The 19,257-nt window shown below is 34.9% G+C and overlaps 1 protein-coding gene across 1 annotated transcript; it reads left to right on the forward strand.

The window, feature by feature from the left end:
- The first annotated feature begins 5,057 nt into the window (after positions 1 to 5,057).
- Positions 5,058 to 18,724, forward strand: LOC141812617 (protein PEP-RELATED DEVELOPMENT ARRESTED 1 homolog, chloroplastic). Its single transcript, XM_074700631.1, has 9 exons — positions 5,058 to 5,451; positions 5,554 to 5,709; positions 6,030 to 6,098; positions 6,169 to 6,339; positions 6,817 to 6,960; positions 17,774 to 17,926; positions 18,009 to 18,074; positions 18,162 to 18,221; positions 18,302 to 18,724. The coding sequence occupies exons 1-9, from the start codon at positions 5,152 to 5,154 to the stop codon at positions 18,344 to 18,346; spliced, it is 1,164 nt and encodes a 387-aa protein (XP_074556732.1). The 5' UTR covers positions 5,058 to 5,151; the 3' UTR covers positions 18,347 to 18,724.
- The last annotated feature ends 533 nt before the right edge of the window (positions 18,725 to 19,257 follow it).

Consider the following 19,257-nt stretch of genomic DNA (forward strand, 5'->3'; position numbering starts at 1 on the left):
GAGAGGTGTCCTAAGGCAATCGCTTTACGGTTATACTATTTATTAGATAAATAGTAATTCACTATTTGAGTGCACATTCCATATATGTTTGATCAAATCTTAAACTTGAATACTGAATGTCCGCAATATGATTCATAGCATGAGAGAATTTGTGATTGGATCACAACTAGTGAGCATCTCTACATGTGCAATTATGAACATATTAAAATTATCCCTAGTCAAGGAATTGATGAACATGGATGTCATCGATTCTGTCGAGACTAGCACGTTTAGACTCCTTGGTTAGCCAAGTAGCTGATCTCACTGCTATCGACATTAGATGTTGAGAGTTAAACGTGGATGCTGGTTAAAGGTAACCAGTTCATTGGAGTGACCTGCTTTGAGACTTCATATGGTTCGATATATATATGTCAATGAAGATCTCAGTGCAACTTAAGTGCGAGTTTCCTTTGACTTGTGGTATTCAAGTCACCTTGGTCACTGAGGCTTATACTTTGACATCTTAAGCAAGCATCTCCAAGGAGGTGTGGACCCGAGATGATTGGGTATAAGATAAAGTACCCGAAGGTGTTTGAATAGTCCACAGAGGATTCACCGCTCCTTAAAAAAGGAGACGTATACCTTGCGGCCGCTTGTCAAGATTGTTACTAAAAGTCTTTGGCCAAAGCATTACATGTTAAGAGTACGGTACTCTTGGATACGTGTATAAGTAACTTGAATCCACAGGACAAGAAAGTAGCTTGGGCTAGGTGTGACGTAATCAGCCTAGTGGGGACCGACACATAGACCATGTCCTGAACCAAGCGGGTATAAGACGGTGAAAGGAACGAGGCACGATTCATTGTAGCTGCTGAAAAGTTTAGAATTGTTCTAGAATCAATCGTTGATTTTCTGATTAATTGGGGATCATGATATACTACTAGGTGTCACTCATGATCGTTCCGTAATTAATGGTTAATTATGGACGACCAACATAGCCGGGAACCTATTGGGTCACACGCACAACAAGTTCTCCGAAGGACTTAAAACGAGTTTGAGAATTAGATTCTCAGAACGAGAGAAATAAAGTCTGGTTGGACCAGAAAATGGATAAAATGATGGAACTCATCTTACGAAGACGAAACGAACGAAACTGATTTCGTTTAAATCAGAGATCGTTTGGTTAGTGAACCAAATGATTCAGTTTTGAACTCAAATTGAACCAACTTAGTTTGGTTCACGATGGAAGAGATTTTGGCAGTACGGATGATATGAAAAGCTTTGTCTTGAGAAGATGAATTGAACAAAATTAGTTTGAGTCAAATCGGAGTTCGTTTGGTTAGTGAACCAAGCAAACCAAAAGTGAATCGGTTCGCTACAGTGGCTTGGGTTGGTTCATAAACCCTAATCTCAGTTTGATTGTTTCATCCTGTTCAATTCTACAGCGCCACCCTGCCCACTTTCTTCTTCACGCGAAAAAAGCAGGGATTGGCGATCTCCCTTTAAAATGGGTCACGGCCAACGGCAACCATACCAAGCTCTTCATCCTCTTCCCACTGCTCCACGGCGCTGTAGCTTCTCCTTCACCGCAGCTGTGTCACTGGGAGTGGGAAGGAAAGAAACTCTTCTCCTCTTCTCTGATTTTAGCTTCTCTTCTTCTTGGATCACCGCCGGTGTACAGTGCTCGGCGTATGCTAGAGAAGTAAGGGACAACCATCTTCTTCCCGTTGGCGACGACCTCTCTGCTCTCCCTTTGTTCATCGGCCGGCGTCAACGCCCTTTGATTAGCCGTGTGGAAGAGGACCTTGCTGTTGGAGCTGCTGGTTGTTTTCCAGAGTTGCTTGTTGCTGCCGAAAGAACCTTGTTTGCCAGAGTTGCTTGTTGCTACCGGAAGAACCTTGCTGCTGGAGCCATTGGTTGTTTGTCGGAGCTGCTTATTACTGCCGGAAGAACCCTGCTGCCGGAGCTGCTGGTTGTTGCCGAAGAACCTTGCCGTCGGAGAGGAGCCCATCCTCTACTCTTGCTGTTTTCGTGAAGAACAGAACTCTCCTTGTTCCGTGAAGAACAGAGCTCTCCTTGTTCCGTGAAGAACAGAGCTCTCCTTGGTTGTCGTGAGGAACAGAAGATAGCTTCTCCTTGGTTGCCACGTTGACGAACGCAACACCAGAGTCGCTGCCGAATTGTTCTATTTCGGCGGCATGAGAGAGAAGAAAGATTGTATTCTTTGTTGGTTGGAAAAATTATTTTTAACCATCGGAGAAGTCGTGTATGGGTTAACCATCGGAAGGTTGCGAACCTTCCGGATAATATTCCATCATGATCGAAAATAGTTTTCGATTTTGTCCTAAATCGGCGGTCAATGATTGACCACCGAAACTACATCGAGAATACGATTCTCGATGATAGTTAGAAAGCCCCGGAATGATCGCGACAAACGTTGTTACGTAGTTTCCGGAATAAGGCTTCTCTCGATCGATCGTCATCGATCATCGGCTAGTACCGAAGACGATGACGTGACTCGTGGCTTCCGAAGCCATCCAGACGGGAGCTTGGCGTGGATCACCAGTAGAGGCGGAACTTCGACGAGGACCGCTCGATTGATTCAACACCGTTCAAACGTCATCCGTGAGGTACGCGTAGAATAATCTTTTATTCTGTAAATTTTATTTGTGCACGTAGAATAATTGTTATTCAAAAAATTTTAAATTCCTGTCATGCCTTGTACTTGTTATTTTCTGCTTATACATGCATGCGTGTGTTGTTTAATAATTAGTTTAATTATCTGTTTTATTTCCGCTGTGCACGTTTGCGAAACGTGTAAACACGCGCATTGCATTGGGACGATCCCAACAGGACGTACTAACCCTGGGAGGAGGGATAGGAACCAAGTAAAATCCATGAGTCTCCTATGTTGTGTCTAATATTTACTGCTACTCTATTTGACAGAACGAACAAATGAACGAGCGCTATTCACCCCCTCTAATGCACGCACTGGTCCTATATAAAACATACACATCATTACACACAACGTACAACGAGTTGGCAAGGTAGTTAAGAATATAATTTTTCTGAATGGTTTCATGCTTCCGCTACAATGATGGTTTGAGTATCACTTGCACCCTCAATAGGCTTGGGAGGTTCCTTCATCAAAAATTGAGCTAGATTTAGCGTGGTTAGGTAGAAGAACATCTTCTGCTGCCATCACATGAAGATCAACTTCATGGACTTCTCTAGCTTTTCCCCCATAACTAAATGGAACGTTTCCAATCGGGGCAGACGGGGTCATCACGTGTTGAGCTTATTGCATATTAACACTTTCTATGGTCATTTCAATAGAATAGAATCTATTTTAAGATTGTTGGAAAATATTTTACAATCTTAGAGGTATTTGTCAAAGTTATAGGGAATATGTTGAATTGAGAATTATAAGAATCCAACTCAGACTTATTTGTTGAGATGACTTGAGCTAATAATCTCAAGTTATTAGCCTGTGCTAATTAGGCTGGTCGAGCCTAAGTGGGATGTTGATGGTCGTATGTTGAGTGCTCTCAAATGTCGTGAGGTATGAGCAACCTGAATGCTTCTCGAGCTCAAGTGGGATGTCATTGAATGTAGTTGAGTTCTCCTGAGTGCCACGAGGTATGTCGACTTAATGCTTCCCCAGCCCGAATGGGAAGTGGAGTTTGAGTTGGGATGCCAAGTCACTTGACTATCAAGTGGGTCACTGAACACAGAGTGTGACTACTCAGGAGTGTAGCTGTTGGTTGAGAAGTGAGGGTGACACCTTGGGAAGTAATCTTAAGTCTGAGTGGGTCACTACCACTTGAGCGATGAGTTGGAAAGAAAGAAATTAAGGCCTACAGTTGACGCAGTTTCCTTAAAATAGATTCATCTCCTCCGACGGTGCTACGAGATCACGTTAGATGTCTGTTTTTCAAGATACAACAGTGAAACTATGATCGCAACCTATTATAGTTTGTCATGGCAAACTTAGCATCAGGGACGGATCTTCTCAAGGCCTATCCTAGGCTCTAGCCCACCCCAAAATTTTTTTTATCTATTATAAAAAAGTTTTTGTAAAAAAAAATTCACTATTAGATTATTACACATTGATTCTTTTTGTAAATTTTTTTTTTACTTAGTCCACCCCTTCCACACTTAAAGCCCAGCCCACTTCTTTTTCTTGGATCTGTCCCTACTTAGCATTACCTGAACGCTATCACAGGTTAGAACTATCAAGCGAAGTGCATGACAAGAGGAAGAAAATGGGGGAATGAAGGTGGATATAGTTTCTAGATTGTTGCGTTTTCCTCATTCCCTTTCCCTCCTACTTGTAGCCTCTTATATAGGGGCTCCGTCCATTTGTAGTTGTGAATGGCCACATAAAGACCGTTTATTGCCTTTATTCGCTCGACTCAAAACATCTAGAGCAGCTAGGAAAAAAAGGATTTAGATGGTAAAATATTAGGTAGCACTCACACAAGAGCCATCTAGATTAGTGTAATCCAAGGGCCTTGACTTGCACTACCTCCTACAAACATATACATGTCCACAACTTTCACATTTGTGACTATATACCAGTATTAATGTCACCTAACGTTCAATATGAGACTAATGTCTCATTCATAATGGAATCTTTTTCTATCCATATTTTTTTACTCATATTTTTCTAACAAAGATATGAAACAATGATATGTAGTTCATTGAGATTGAGATACCAATCATGTTGAACAAGATAAGAATTAGATTAAGAAAAACTATTGCATAAAATCTTTATCACTCCTCGAAACATTATACTAAAACTTGCTACCCTCAAGGAAGTATCAAAGTGAAAAGAGAATGGTAATAGATAAATAGAGTGGATGGTAGAGAAAAGGAAGCGGGAGGTGATTATTCCCCCAAAAGAGAAAGATAAAAAGAAAACAACGATGGAAGACTACTCTAAAAGGAGATAAATTAATTGGGAAAAAGAAAATACATGATAAAAAATAAAAAAATAAAAAATAGATAAATCTCTCCTCTGATCCCAGCCGCCTCATATTGCTATCGGGTGGCTATCTGGTCCATCGTTCCCCTCCCTCCCGAAGTGAAACAAACACCGACGGTCGCTGTCCCTGGTCTCTCATCTCGCTCCGACATTCCGCCTCCAAAAATAATAAACGGCAAGCTAAAATGCTGAGTCCCACTCTCTCCTTCCCGTCGCTCTCCCTGCATCCACCACTTCTCCGAACCCTAACCATCTCCTCCCCTGCTCTCCTCTCTCTACGCCGACGTCTTAGCCACAGGAGTCCACCTTCTCCTTGCTCTCGCTCTTCCTCTTCCTCCATCTGCCTCTGTGCCCAAACTGATGCCTCTTTTGTCCACCAACAGTATCCCCCACCGGAGGACGGCCACTGGGACGCCTCCAACTACGAAGCCCTGCTCCGCGGAGGCGAGCAGGTCACCTCCGTGCTCCAGGACATGCTCAAGCTGGTGTTTTTTCCTACCACAACTCGTTCCCTTGCGCTGGATTCCTCTTGTTTTCCTTCTTGTATTCCTGTACTTGATTTTGTTTTTGTTTTTTGGGCGCTGCAGTTGGAAGACATGGACCTGGATGAGGATTCGGAGAGGGTGGCAATGGAGATCGCTGCGCAAGGTGTCATTGGGAAGAGGGTCGATGAGATGGAACCCGGATTCATGACCGCCATCGAATACATGATTCAGATGGCCGAGAAAGATAATGACGACCAGGTTTTTGATTCCTGTATTTTGAGCTAGAAAGCTTCCTCTCTAAATATGTTTTTTTCCACTTTTTTTTTTCTAATAAAGGATTATTTGTTTTAATATATGAAAATCTGCAAAAAGTATACTTACCTCCTCTTGTAGTTTGTTGCACAAGTATGCAACTTTCTATTCGATCCCACTTTCAATATTGTTTCTTCCTCCATGATACACATTGGTAGTTGCAAACTTGCATTCTCAGCCATCTAGTTGAATCATTTCTAACAATGCACCAATGTATTATTGTGCTGGAATAGCTAACTGCTGTTGTTTTTTGTTTCTGTGTCCAGCGCAAGTCACTCTTGGAGGTGATTAAGCAAATAGTGTTAGATCATCTGGCCAAGAAATGTCCACCACATGTGAGCCCCATTCTAATCTGTATTCAGGCATTAATAGAAATTTTAAATAATTAATTAGTCTATTTTGTAGGTGCAAGTGATTGGTCTTCTTTGTCGAACACCTAAGAAAGAAAGCAGGCATGAATTGTTACGACGAGTTGCTGCTGGTGGAGGTGTATTTAAAAGTGATAAAGGTCTTAAGGTGCATCTCCCAGGGGCAAATCTTAATGATATTGCCAACCAGGCTGATGATCTTCTGGAGGTACATGTGAAGAGTTTTCTTTATTATAAATATATGCTTCTAAGCTTATTTCAGACTACTAGGCCTTTTTCTTGTATCTTGCTGTCTATAATGGTAATCTTCCTGCAACTTTAATATCACAACCGTCTGGATGATATTAGAAGAGGGAAAATAACTTAAAATTATGCATATATAAATATATATTATCATATCTCACATCCTTTTAAGTGCCTTCAACATCTAGAGACCACAAACATCTTGATGATATTAAAAAAAGGAAAATAGATTATAACTCTACCTGAAAACATATATCTTATTGTATCTCAGTGTCTTGAACATCTAGACATCACCAACGTGCTATGTGAAACAATGAAGTATTTACATGTTAAATAATTTCCTATTTGTTCTCTCTGTCATGTAGTTGTTAATGTTCAGATTAAATTAATAATGTCCATCAAGGAAATTCTCACAACATTTAATACCAGCATTGTTTTGTAGACAATGGAATCAAGACCAACTATTCCTGATCGAAAATTGCTTGCAAGGCTTGTGATTATTAGGGAAGAAGCTCGTAATATGATGGGTGGTGGGTTATTGGATGAAAGGAATGATCGTGGTCTGAATACTCTACCTGAAGCGGAGGTCTGTCCCTTTTCATTTTGTGTTTCACCAAGTAATTGATCTTTTCTTTTTGCTCCTGAATAATTATTCTTTGTTTAAGGTTAAATAGGTGAACAATCTTCTCAGTTACTGCTTACTAATTCTTGCATCTTTATATAGATTGTGAAAGTTTCAGCATAAATCACATTTAGTACACATTGTTTTATGGATTATGGCCCCTTTTCACTTTTTCAAAATGACGATTTAAAATTATGATAGACATCAATGACCTTTTTTTTGTATATGCAGCTTCTGAGAAATAGCTTCACCTGTGAAATTGATTTGATGTGATGGTGATTTTAGGGAAAGAAAATAGAGATAGACTACAAATGGCTTTATTAAATTTACATTACATGGTTAACTGAGAAGTATATATGTTTTAACTCTTGATTATTTGGAATTTAAGTGGCAACAATATATTTGGTTTATAGTTCTCTTTTGACATTTGGATGGTTGCCATCAATAGAGGTGAAACATTTAGCTAATCCAAAGGACACAAAAGAAGTGAGGTTTTCATGCACTTAAGGCATAGATACATTGTATTTTATTATTCTCCAAACCAGATTACGATCCAGGTATATATAGCTTGTAAGTCTAACTAATTATTCAAAAATATAATCATTTTTAAAATTTTACTAACTCATTAATAGAAAATTTTTCCTATTATATTTAATTTGCCTCTCAAGCTAGTGTACATATCTTGTCTATATGTATGTCATTAATATAAAATATTAAAAGACACTTTGAAGATAATAAAGATACAATATTAGAATAGTGTTGGATTGACAATGCACTTTTGCTTGTTCTTTAAATGAGCTGATGCCTGATGATCCTTTAGATAAATAGCTTTAAAATAGGTAGTTGTGACATATAGAAGACAAAGTTGGTGACTATCTTCAAGAGACAATATAATATTGCTACTATTGGACAAAGTTGGTGACCATGGAATATCCCTCTTAATCTGAAAACATTGAAGAATTTTGAAGCTTATGAAGATGAGTTACAACTTGTGTATATTGTGCATAGAGAGATAGGGACAAATGTGGTTCTAATACTTACTATTGAATGAGGAATTAATGTGTGTGCGTGTGTGAGAGAGAGGGGGGGGGGGGGGGGGGGAATTGAGTAAAGTTCCATATTTCGTTGACATACAAGTAGATGCTAGAGAGGAAACTAAGTTGACATTATTTGAGGGAAGAGGATTCTGTGAGGGTAAACTAATCTATCTTTTGAAAGTTACAACTAAAGGTCAGATTAGCGTAAGTGTCATGGTGATAAGTGAGATTAGAGTTCCTACATCTTAGAGTGGAGAAATCTGCTAATGAAATTGAGTTTTTTTTATCATTTTATTCAGAGAGAGGGAGAAGATGTTGTAAGAGAGGCAACCTTTAGAGAAGAGAGATGTTGGAAAAAGATAAGTACTAAGTAATTTACATCTTAAATCATGCAAACAAGATGAATGAAGATAAAAATTAATGGTGGAATTTGAAAATTTGCAATTCTAAAACTCCAGGCAATAGAGGAATATTTTAGGATTGTGGAAATCAAATGCTTTAAATCTATCAACTTTTATTCTTTAGTATCTTTATTGTTTTTTTCAATCTATAACATTTTTGTAACTCAGAAAATTTACTTTTTATTTTCCCGTTGCCCTTGATAAATCAGTTTCCTAAAGATGATTCTTAATCCTTTCTTTTTCTTTTTTAAACAACGCTTTTTCATCATTTGTATCCTGATATACATGGTTTTAAATGTAACCTAGGTGGTTGTGGACATCTAGGCGCTTTTTGTGGTGGCAACTGATGTTGCCACATTCGATCTATGGAACCATATATACAATCATGTTTACAAACATCTAAAAATTTGAAATTCTAATCCATTTGAACCAAATTAAATAGAAACATAATTATTACTTTCACTAGCTTTATCTCAAATAATAAGGGCTTTTAAATATATTATCGTATGAAATTATCTATTAGATAACACTATTATACATATATTAAGCATTTTAATCCATATAAATAATTTTTACTACTGTTTAGATTGTGATATATACCCTCACATGCAGCGATTGCATATCACATAATGCATTATATAGGTGGTTGATCATATAATGTTTGCATACGCTTTTTAAAACCTTGATTATACTGAAGACATACACAACTAGTGATAGGGAGATTTGAGGAGAGAAAGAATTAGGGTATCCAGAAGTGGAGGAAGGATGAAATAGCAGTGAAGGATGTACTAGTGGAGGAAGGATGAAAGGTCATGCCATTATATCAAACTAGCAACATCCTCCTAAAGGGAGTGAAGGAGAAAATCCTAACCTACGAGGGACTCACTTTGATACCAAGTTGAGAGATTTTATTTAACAAAGGAGATTATGTTGAGTTTGGGGCTTAATAGATTATGTAAATTGCAGCTTATTATTGCTTTGGTAATATTTTTAACTGATTAATTAAGCATACAATCTATTTAATGCAATACCAAAATCTAACCATAAACTCACACAAAGAATTAAATCAAAGTTAATAGAGCTTGAGGATTTTGATCTCACACAAAGATAAAACTATCTCACACAGGATTAACAAACAGGAATTATAATCAGTACATTGAAATGATAATTTTTAATGACTCAACCTTAGTTAAATTAGGAAATATTACAAATTGAAAAATATACAAAATTCTAATAAAATTCCTGGATATTCATTAAACTTTTACCAAATTAAAAGGTATTAAACTATAGAACAATTCACAATCAATTCAAAATTAAAACATGAAGTTTAAATCAGCTTTTTTTTTTTTTTTTTTGTATTTGTATCTTTTAAAATTTTGATTCATTTAGTATTCTCCCCATTTAAGTGAACTCAACTCTAGGTGAGTTGGCAAAATTTTCAGGTTGGCCATCCTTTCAAGTGACTAAGAAATAACATGCGATCTTACCAGAATTTTGTTCTTCAAATGTCATAATGACTTCATTCTCATTGGTTTTGGATCTCCCTTCTAGTATGTAAGAAATTGGCACACTTTGTTTTTCCTTTTGAGCTTCGACTTCATTTCCTTTTATATTAATTTCCCCTTTCAATGAATTAGAAACGGCTTGGTTTACCATAGGGCATAGGGTAGGGATGATATCCACACTTGCGTTGTGATAATGCTATGAATGACTGTGCAAAAGCACAACCTGTGACAAAATCAATATATGAGGGCGGAGGCTTAAAACTCTCATAGTAAATTAACATGCCCTTCAATTCAAAAATAAATAAGTGGTTAAATAGGTTGGTAAGTTAAATAAAGAAGAAATATAAATTTTTTTACAATATGACTAAATAAATTGGATATAGATGCTTTTGAAGTATATATATATATATATATATATATATATATATATATATATATATATATATATATATATATATATATGAGAAAATTTAAATTAATAAATGCAAGATGACAAATTACCTAGTGTCACTAGATGCTTTATAATAATAATAATTTATTATTATTTTTCTAATATTGCCATGTGTTTTTCATATTAGCTTAGTAGAAATCTTAGCATGTCGACAAGTGGGGGTAAATAAGAAAAATAATTCATTTAAGTGAACAAGTTTTATTCATGAAGAGTTATAAAAGGACACATATTAGTGAAAATCTTAGTTGATTTACCAATTTTAAAATGATGTCTCGTATTCCCATTTTGTTATGTTTATTTTATTCATTTTTCTCTTTTTGTTTCTCTATGCCATATGAATGAGTAATAATTTTTGAGGCTATGTCCTCATCAATCTCAAGCCAATATTTTTGTAAAGGGTTCAAGTTAAAAATATTACATCAACAAAGGCTTGTTAGAGGCGTCTTTTAAGGCTAAGTTATGAGGAGATCTTTTAAAGGTCAACATTTAAGTGTAATTAAAAGTTCATTAACAGTGAGTCAGGGGCTAGATGTTGTGTTTAAATTCAGTTTAAATTTAAGGATTGATTTGTGTTTATAAATTTCTTAGATAATTAATTATTGAAGTATGATGGTATATATTTTTGAGTCAAATTTTAGTTCTTCATAGGCTAGTGTGATGTCTTCTTAATTACAGTTTAGAACACTTTGCTAAAATTCTCTAGAAATTCCTATAAGTTTGTTGTTAGTAAATTGTGCTCTCTTCATGGATGGCATGTTACATGATCAAAATACTGTTTATTGTTACTTAAGTCAATTTCTATGTATTAGGGTCAAGGGCATTTGTTTTTACATGACTCCTCCCTATCATAAGCTAAACTGCTTACAATTTAGTGTGCATGCTATTCTTGGATTTATAGGGGTATGAAGAACAGTATTGATGAAAATTATTAGATGATGTGTTCTAGCTCCATGAATGTAAGCTTTTTTTATTTTTCCATATGAAAGGTACTGAGATCATGTCTCTCACTCTTTAAATCACTCATATATTTGGTGGTAGTTATATAAGCGTAATTGAGTTTGTCTCACTTCTAAAATCATTCATGTATCGGGTGGTACATATGTATTGGGTGCTAGTTGTGGTATTTTCTCATCATTGCTATATTGAAAAGTAATGATAAAAAAAGGGTAGTCTGCCGAACCAAGTTCCTGCCAATGTGGGATCTCGAAGAAGGGTCAGATTACATTAGATCTATTGAAAAGTAATGATAGTTATAAAAAAAATTATGATAAGTATAATATTGAATGTAATAATTGTTGATAATGATAAATCTGGTAGATAATGGAAAAAATTGGTCCAAGCAAAGAAGTTATCATATGCATGCATGTTGCTCAATATGGGTGGTTTTTACTGTGCGACACAGGACTGGTATCGAAACACATCGGTACACTCATGTTGCCCCCATACAACATGGAATTCCCGTGGTAGAGAGTTTTTTTTTTTTTCATGTGTTGGCAATTGGCACAAAATGAAATTGGAGAGACGAGGGGGCTCTACTTATAAAAGGTTGAGATCATTTTACTTGAAGCAACAACATCTAGAAAAATTACCTACAATGGTGATGGGTAGTGGTGAGCGATGATGACTTCTTTGGAGCAACAACTAATAGAGGAGGTGATCGTTAGAGGTGATTGTTAGTCGGATCACTATATGACAGCGATCGTCGACGGCTACAATGAGAGAGAGAATTGGAGCCAGGACAAGTGAGGAGTTGAAGTCGGGACTAAGAGGGAAAAAAGAAAACCTAAATGTTATTATATTTATAACAGTTTATACATATTAAATTGGATGTTACATTGACTGTTATTGATAATATAGTAATGTTGTATTTGTTATAACAGTTTATATATAATTTCTGTTATATAGTTTATAATAATGTAACATTTTTATATAATTTATATAAATATATAATTTACTGCTAATATATTCATATTATTAATTAGTTAATTAATTTTCTTATAAACAATAATTAACTAATTAAATTCTTATTAAACTGTTTATACATAGTTTACTGTCTAAATATTTAACAAAACAAATTATATCAAATTCCTATTAATTAATTAATTAATTTTTTATCATATAAAATCACATAAATTCGGTAATTATATTATTAATTATTTATCATAATTTTAGAAAAAGTAATTTTAAAATATCAAGAATTATTTTAAAATTTATATATAATTTTAAAAATTAATGTATTTTTAAAACTTTTAATCTGCATTGAAAATTAATTGTAAATTTAATATAAACTAAAATATTCTAAAATATAATTTTAAATATTTCAAATAAATTTTGAAACTTTTAAATAGGTTCTAAAATAATTTGAAACCTTCAAATAGTTTTAAAAATGATAAATATTTTTTAAAATTATCTTTGGACATTTCAGATAATTTTATAATTTTAGGTTTAATTTTGATTTTTTTAAGATAATTTTCAGAATTATTTAGTTTTTATAATCAATTATTTCAAGAATTACTTTTATACCTTTTAAATAGTTTTAAAAATAATTATTAATTTTAATAATTTAAATATGAGCATCTATAGCAATTAAATAATGATTAAAATGATTTTTTGAAATAATATACATTTATATATTTGTTAAAAAATACTGAAACCGTGTTAAGCACAACATGATATGATATTGAAATTGTATCATTCCGCGCCGGATTCGAAACTTCCGCACAGTTTGAAATTTTAAAAATTGGTTTTAAGTGACGCATAATTCTATAGAAAATTATACGAGAAAAGTTAAATATAGGAAATTTAATGTAGCCAACTAAACAAACAAATTTAACTTTCAAAGAGAATGCATTATGATTAGTGGTTGAAGTTGACAAATTGGAATCTGGATCAATTGATGAAGTTTGCACTTGCACTAGTGTTTTAAAGCTTTTTCTCTTGTATTCTCTCTTTGAACTTCCTTAGTGTAATGGGGTTTGGATACGATCCAAAGTTTGTATTAAATCCAAGTTGTGGCATCAGAATTGCTTAACACCTCTCTCCCTTCTTTGTATTCGATGCTGTCCTTTTTTAGTCAGGGGACTAATTTGAGGCCTATCAGATTAAATAAACTAATCTGCAAAAGTTATATCTAATTATCTCAGATCTGAGTGGGTGCAGCTGGGACCATGTGTGTGATCTTACCACCAACATACAGTGAAGGTGACCCATAGTGGGTGATGTGTCTGACTATTGCTCGTGACATGGACAAGAGTTCTCAAGGCTGGCTGGTGGATATGGGTGGTTCGTTGATGGCTAAGTGGTGTTGTTGGAACATTGAGGATGCTGTAGATCAACATCACAGAAGCTTGGGCAAGTTGGTGAGTGCTTGTGACCTGAGGCTTAGAGGTGAGTGAGTGTTCAGTTGGGAGTAGACAGACATTGATGAGCCAAGAGCTGTGATCTGCTGGACGATTGTAGCCCACATTGGGGTTGCTCACTGCAACCGGTAGAGACCTCATGGTGGTTGAGGAAGGAGTTGGTGAAGTTACAGTGATTGTGCAAGGCCTTCAGCATCATCAAGCGTGAAGAGTTCATTGCCTTCTCTAATAGAGTCTGTGAATTGCAGATGCACACAATGGGCTTTGATCATGCAAGCAGATCATGTGACAATATGGTTACGCGCACTAGTAAAGATGACTTGGATTAAAGGAGGTTGATTTGTTACAAGAGAGGTGGAGTTAAGATCACAAAGGACATGTGGTTGTGTAGGTACTTAGGGCCGATGGAGTTAAGAGGCAATGATGATGTTGTCTCTATCATGTGCATGAGAATGCTTTCTAGGAAGGGCCGGTTCGGGTGACATGGTGAACTTTGACGAAGGCAGTTTGTGCAGGAAGTGGAGTCAACCATTTATCCTCGTGTGGTAGACAAGAACTATATGTAGGATGCTGCAGCTACAGTGACGGTGATGGTGACGATGCCGATGGAGGTGGGGGAAGAGACCCAAATGAAACAACTACTATCTGCCAAAGACAAGTGGAAACTCTAGTGGAGTATAGGGAGACAGTGTAAGTGATCATTTTGGGTTGTGGATGGATTACACACCGTGGATGATAGGAACGACAATATCAAAATGAACTGGAGTTTGACTTTATACCAAATTGATGGAACATCAAAATTGAACTCTAATCTCACATACATAATTGGAGCATGGCTAATTATCTCTCAAGAAATATCAAATAATGAAGATTAACAAAGAGGAATTCTATTAACTTGAAGATAATGAATACTTAAAAATGATAATTTCTATAATTCTACCATAATTAAACTAGGAAATAAATATCATAAAAAGGGTAGTCTGGTGCATGAAGCTCCCGCTAATGCGAGGGCCCAAAGAAAGATCAGACTACATTGGGTCTATCGCATGGTTTAAAATCTCGAGTTGTATCAGAGTTTCAGTTTATAACCGGAACGATACGGTTTTGATATCGTATTGTGCCGTACTGATATGATTTCGATATTTTTTAAATATAAAATATATTAATTAAAAATAAAAAACTTAACATAAATATTTAAAATATAATTTTTTAAAAAAAATAAAAAAATATGGGATCGAGGCACTCCTATATGGTAAATAAATAAATAAAATTTTATTATATATTTTTAAAATTAAAATAAATAAAAATATATATTAAATTAATGAGATAATTTTATTAGGGTTTAATTAAGTCTATTTAGATTATCCTTACTATAGTTAAGAGTTGATTGAAATTATTAATATAAGTTTAATTAGTTTTTAGTTTGATTATTTCCTTATTGTCTCGTGAGCCCCAATGCCTTCGCGGAGGCCGTGGCGCTCACGCGACGCCTCCGTGGTGGTCGCGAGGTTCGCGCGACACCTCATGTGAAGCCTCTGTGGCGGCCGTGGGCCTCATGTTGGGTGTGTTGGTGCTGGTCGACGGACGGAATGAAATATTTTGTCCGTTTCGGTTGGCATGACATGAGATTTTAATCCATGGTCTATTGTATATAATCTTATCCTACATTGCAAGAGGCTATTTCCTTGATTCGAACCTGTGACTAGTAGGTCATGACTACAATTTTACTGTTGCGTCAAAACTCCCTTTATAGGAAATAAATATCATAAATTGGAAAATATAATAACTCAATTAAATTCCTAAGTTAAAAGGTACCCATTAAATTTTTGCTAAATCAAAACAATGACAAATTATAGAACAATTGGTAATCAAGTCAAATCAGAAATTGAATTCAAATTGATTTCTATTTTAGAATCATCTAAAACTTGGATTCTTTGTCTTTGTTACTATTGTTCTAATAGTTTGATGGATCTATATATAACATTTGCCTATGTATTACACTAGTCCTTTTTTATCTGGGTTTAGGACTGACCATTATAGAGTTTATTCGCCATGGGTGAAGTTTTTTTTTACACGTGAAGGAGCAAATACTAAGTTTAAATTTTAGTGGGAAATGCCAAAAGTAAAAGGTTTTAGGTTTAATAGATAAAGACAGAATATATAAAATTTAAGTTTAGTTGCAGTAGACGTAGCAAGACAATTCTTAAGATATAAGATAATGAGTTACCTATAACTGAGAGATTTAAGTATTTAAATTTATTTTTGCAAAAGGATAGAGGAGTTGATAGAGATGTTTTACATATAACCAATGTTGTAAATAATGGAAGGCGATGGCAGGGCGGTCAAGGACCGCCTACAGCCTCAGTCCCCTAGGCGGTTGATTTTTTTATACATAATATTATAAATAATCATCATTCTTTATGATGTTTATGCATAAATAAGTTTCATATAATACAATTTATATAAGGTATAAATAAATATATAAATGCAACTAATAAGATAATTAATAAAAATTCATCACCATATTAATACTAAAAACGTAATATCATTATTTTCTACCATATCGTGCCATACCGATATAGTTTTAATATTTCTTTAATATAAATTTATTAATTAAAAATAAAAAATTCAATCTAACAATTTAAAAAATATATATTTTAAAATATATTTATATATTAATTAATAGAATAATTTTATTAGACTTTAATTAAGTATAATTAAATTATCCAATCTAAAATTATTCAATTAACCTAAGTTAAAAACCTAACTCTTACCATTGTTTCGGCTTTGGACGCGTCATCGGGCTAGGGTGACGTGTCTGGGCTCGTCGTCGGGCTAGAGCGACGCTTTCGGATTTGTCGCTTGGCTCGAGTGACGCGTCCGGGCTCGTCATCGGGCTCGGGCGACGTGTTCGAACTCGTCGGCAATGCGTCTAGATGCATTGATGGCAGCGATAGCGGTGGTAGTTTCAGGCAGAAGATGAGTTGTTTTGAAATCACCTAAAGCACCGCCTAAAGGGTTTTTTAAACTACGTTGACTTTGACTGCCTAAAGCACCGCCTAAGACAAAGGCGGTATGGTTGATGCCCGCCTCTTGCTTAGGCGGCTCCTAGGTTGTCACCTCAACCACCATTTAGAATACTGCATATGATACCAGTAGAATGGTTGAGATAGAGAAGGGTATCAAGTATTCTTTGTGATTGTAAGGTACCTCTAAAATTTAAAGAGAAGTTTTATAATTAGTACTATGTTATATGAAGTTGAATCTTGAGTTATGAATTGAGCACATGAGTGACGATAAGAGTCGCAGATATGAAAATATTAAAGTGGATGTGCGGACATCCGAGAAGGGATAATAAGAAATGAGAATATTAGAGAAAAAATCTGATTGTGTTTATTGAGGAAAAATTCCAAGTAATGTGGTTAAGATGTATGGACATATACTTAAGCTACCAATGAATACTTCTATTAGGCAATATGAGACCACATATACACATTAATCGAGGGGAAAAGGGAGATCAAAGAAGATTTAATTAATAAAACAGGATAATATAGATAATGGTATAGTATGAGATTAATTTAATAGAGTAGAAGGATCCATATAGTCGACTCTACTTAGTGGGATAAAGACTTAGTTGTTGTTGTGGTATTTTTAATACGATAATAATTCTTTTAATATTGTTTCTTGCACTATATAGCTAATTTCAGTAAATCAAACATATCACATCAATTTTATGGGAATATTTCCTGGACTGAAAATGGCCCATGTATAAGTATAAGTAGTTCTTATTAATATATACTTTTGCTGCAACATTTTGTATATCATGCTTTATCCTTCTAATGACTAATCATTTCATTGATGTGGTTTTCCAGATATCTAGATTTAAACATAATTTTGTTTAATTTGCTCAGATTCTAAATAAATTATGCTACGACTATAAGTTTTTCTTTATTCTTTCTTGTTGTCTTCTATTATTTTCTTTGAAGTTTCAATAATTTGTACAAATTTCCTAATGGACTTGCAGGTGAACTTCTTGAGTAAATTGGTGTCCTTGAGACCGGGACGTACTGTAGAAACAATGATATGCGATGTGATGCATGGGAAGAACGAAGGTAAAGACAATAGAGATGAAAATCCCAACAGTGAACAGAATGCACTTGGTGGTATTGCAGGAAGGGTTGGCTCTTTTATCACAAGTCTACTTAGTATGATTCCGTAAGCTAAGAAACTAACCTTCTAAGCAAATTTCTATTTTCCAGGGAAGCATATCAGGTCGCAAGCCACGGCCTGTTCGTCCAGGAATGTTCCTTGAAACCATTTCTAAGGTATTGAACGATGCCTCGATGAAGTTGGCTTTAAATGTCAATTCTTGACCTGATATCGTGCAATCCTAACTTTTCTTTATTTGTTAGGTCTTAGGTGGAATCTATTCTGGTAACGTGTCTGGGATTACAGCTCAACATTTAGAATGGGTATTCATTTGTTCAGCTTACCCTGATTATATAAGAATTGTTTTGAAACTTCTTAACTGCATCTTTGGTCTTTTTCTTAGGTTCATCAGAAGACACTGAAAATTTTGCAAGAAATGGCGTTCTAGTTGTCAGTTTAGGCCACTAAACAAACTGCACACATACATCATAAACAATGAATGGTATGCTTGAAGCATTTTCTGGCATTCAACTTTCATTGGACAATATGAAGCACAGGATCATACAAATATGCCATGTTGGTTGTGCATATATTCTTGCAACCTTCCATGTGTTTCTAATCTTTAAATGAACTTGTCATCTAATAGGTATATTTTATGTATGTCATGTATTTCTATGGTTATGTCTGTATGTGTGGGTATCATCGTGTTGTATTTTTGATGTACGTGTTGTAATAAATTAGATTATTATGATTCCACTGTTTGTGGAATACAAATTTAAAATGCGTATAAAGAAATCTAACACGGATTACATTTAGGACTTCTGGATCTGTTGGGCAATAGATTGTATCCATTTATGTATCTGTGTTTTATTTTATTTTTTTTGTAATTGATACATAAATTGTAAGACGGAATTCTCCACATCCGGAAAGCATTTGGAAAGGAAAACACTAGTGAATGGTACCTTTCATACATAGGTCTTAGAGTGCTATCTTGGAGTTGGAAATCAAGTAAATATTGCTTGTCTTTCTGTTTATTATTATTTTGGTGTGTACTAATTTAATTAGAAAGATCAAAGAAACAAAAATAAAAGGGAGGATTGATATTCATCCTCTTTTATAGATTGCATTGGTCCTATAGTTATCATGAGAGGTAAAGTTTGAGTTAGATTTTCATATGTGCGTTTTAAAATTTTTTATTTTTTTAAACATTTAGATAAATAATTTTATTACTATTTACACATAAAATCTAAATGAAGATATACATACATGCAAACATAATCATAGAAATAACATAAATAAGTTAATCTTTTGGATGACACGAAACGAAAATGACATCAATTAGCAATTTTGAGAAAGGTT

Source organism: Curcuma longa, chromosome 19, assembly GCF_044706935.1.
Source record: "Curcuma longa cultivar G26 ecotype Majalengka, Jawa Barat chromosome 19, ITB_CL_G26_1.1, whole genome shotgun sequence".
Taxonomy (NCBI): domain Eukaryota; kingdom Viridiplantae; phylum Streptophyta; class Magnoliopsida; order Zingiberales; family Zingiberaceae; genus Curcuma; species Curcuma longa.

Coding starts and splice junctions, on each gene's coding strand:
- LOC141812617 (XM_074700631.1), top strand. CDS start 5,152: ATGCTGAGTCCCACTCTCTCCTTCCCGTCGCTCTCCCTGCATCCACCA. Junction 6,099..6,168: donor CCAAGAAATGTCCACCACAT/GTGAGCCCCATT, acceptor TCTATTTTGTAG/GTGCAAGTGATTGGTCTTCT. Junction 6,340..6,816: donor AGGCTGATGATCTTCTGGAG/GTACATGTGAAG, acceptor ATTGTTTTGTAG/ACAATGGAATCAAGACCAAC.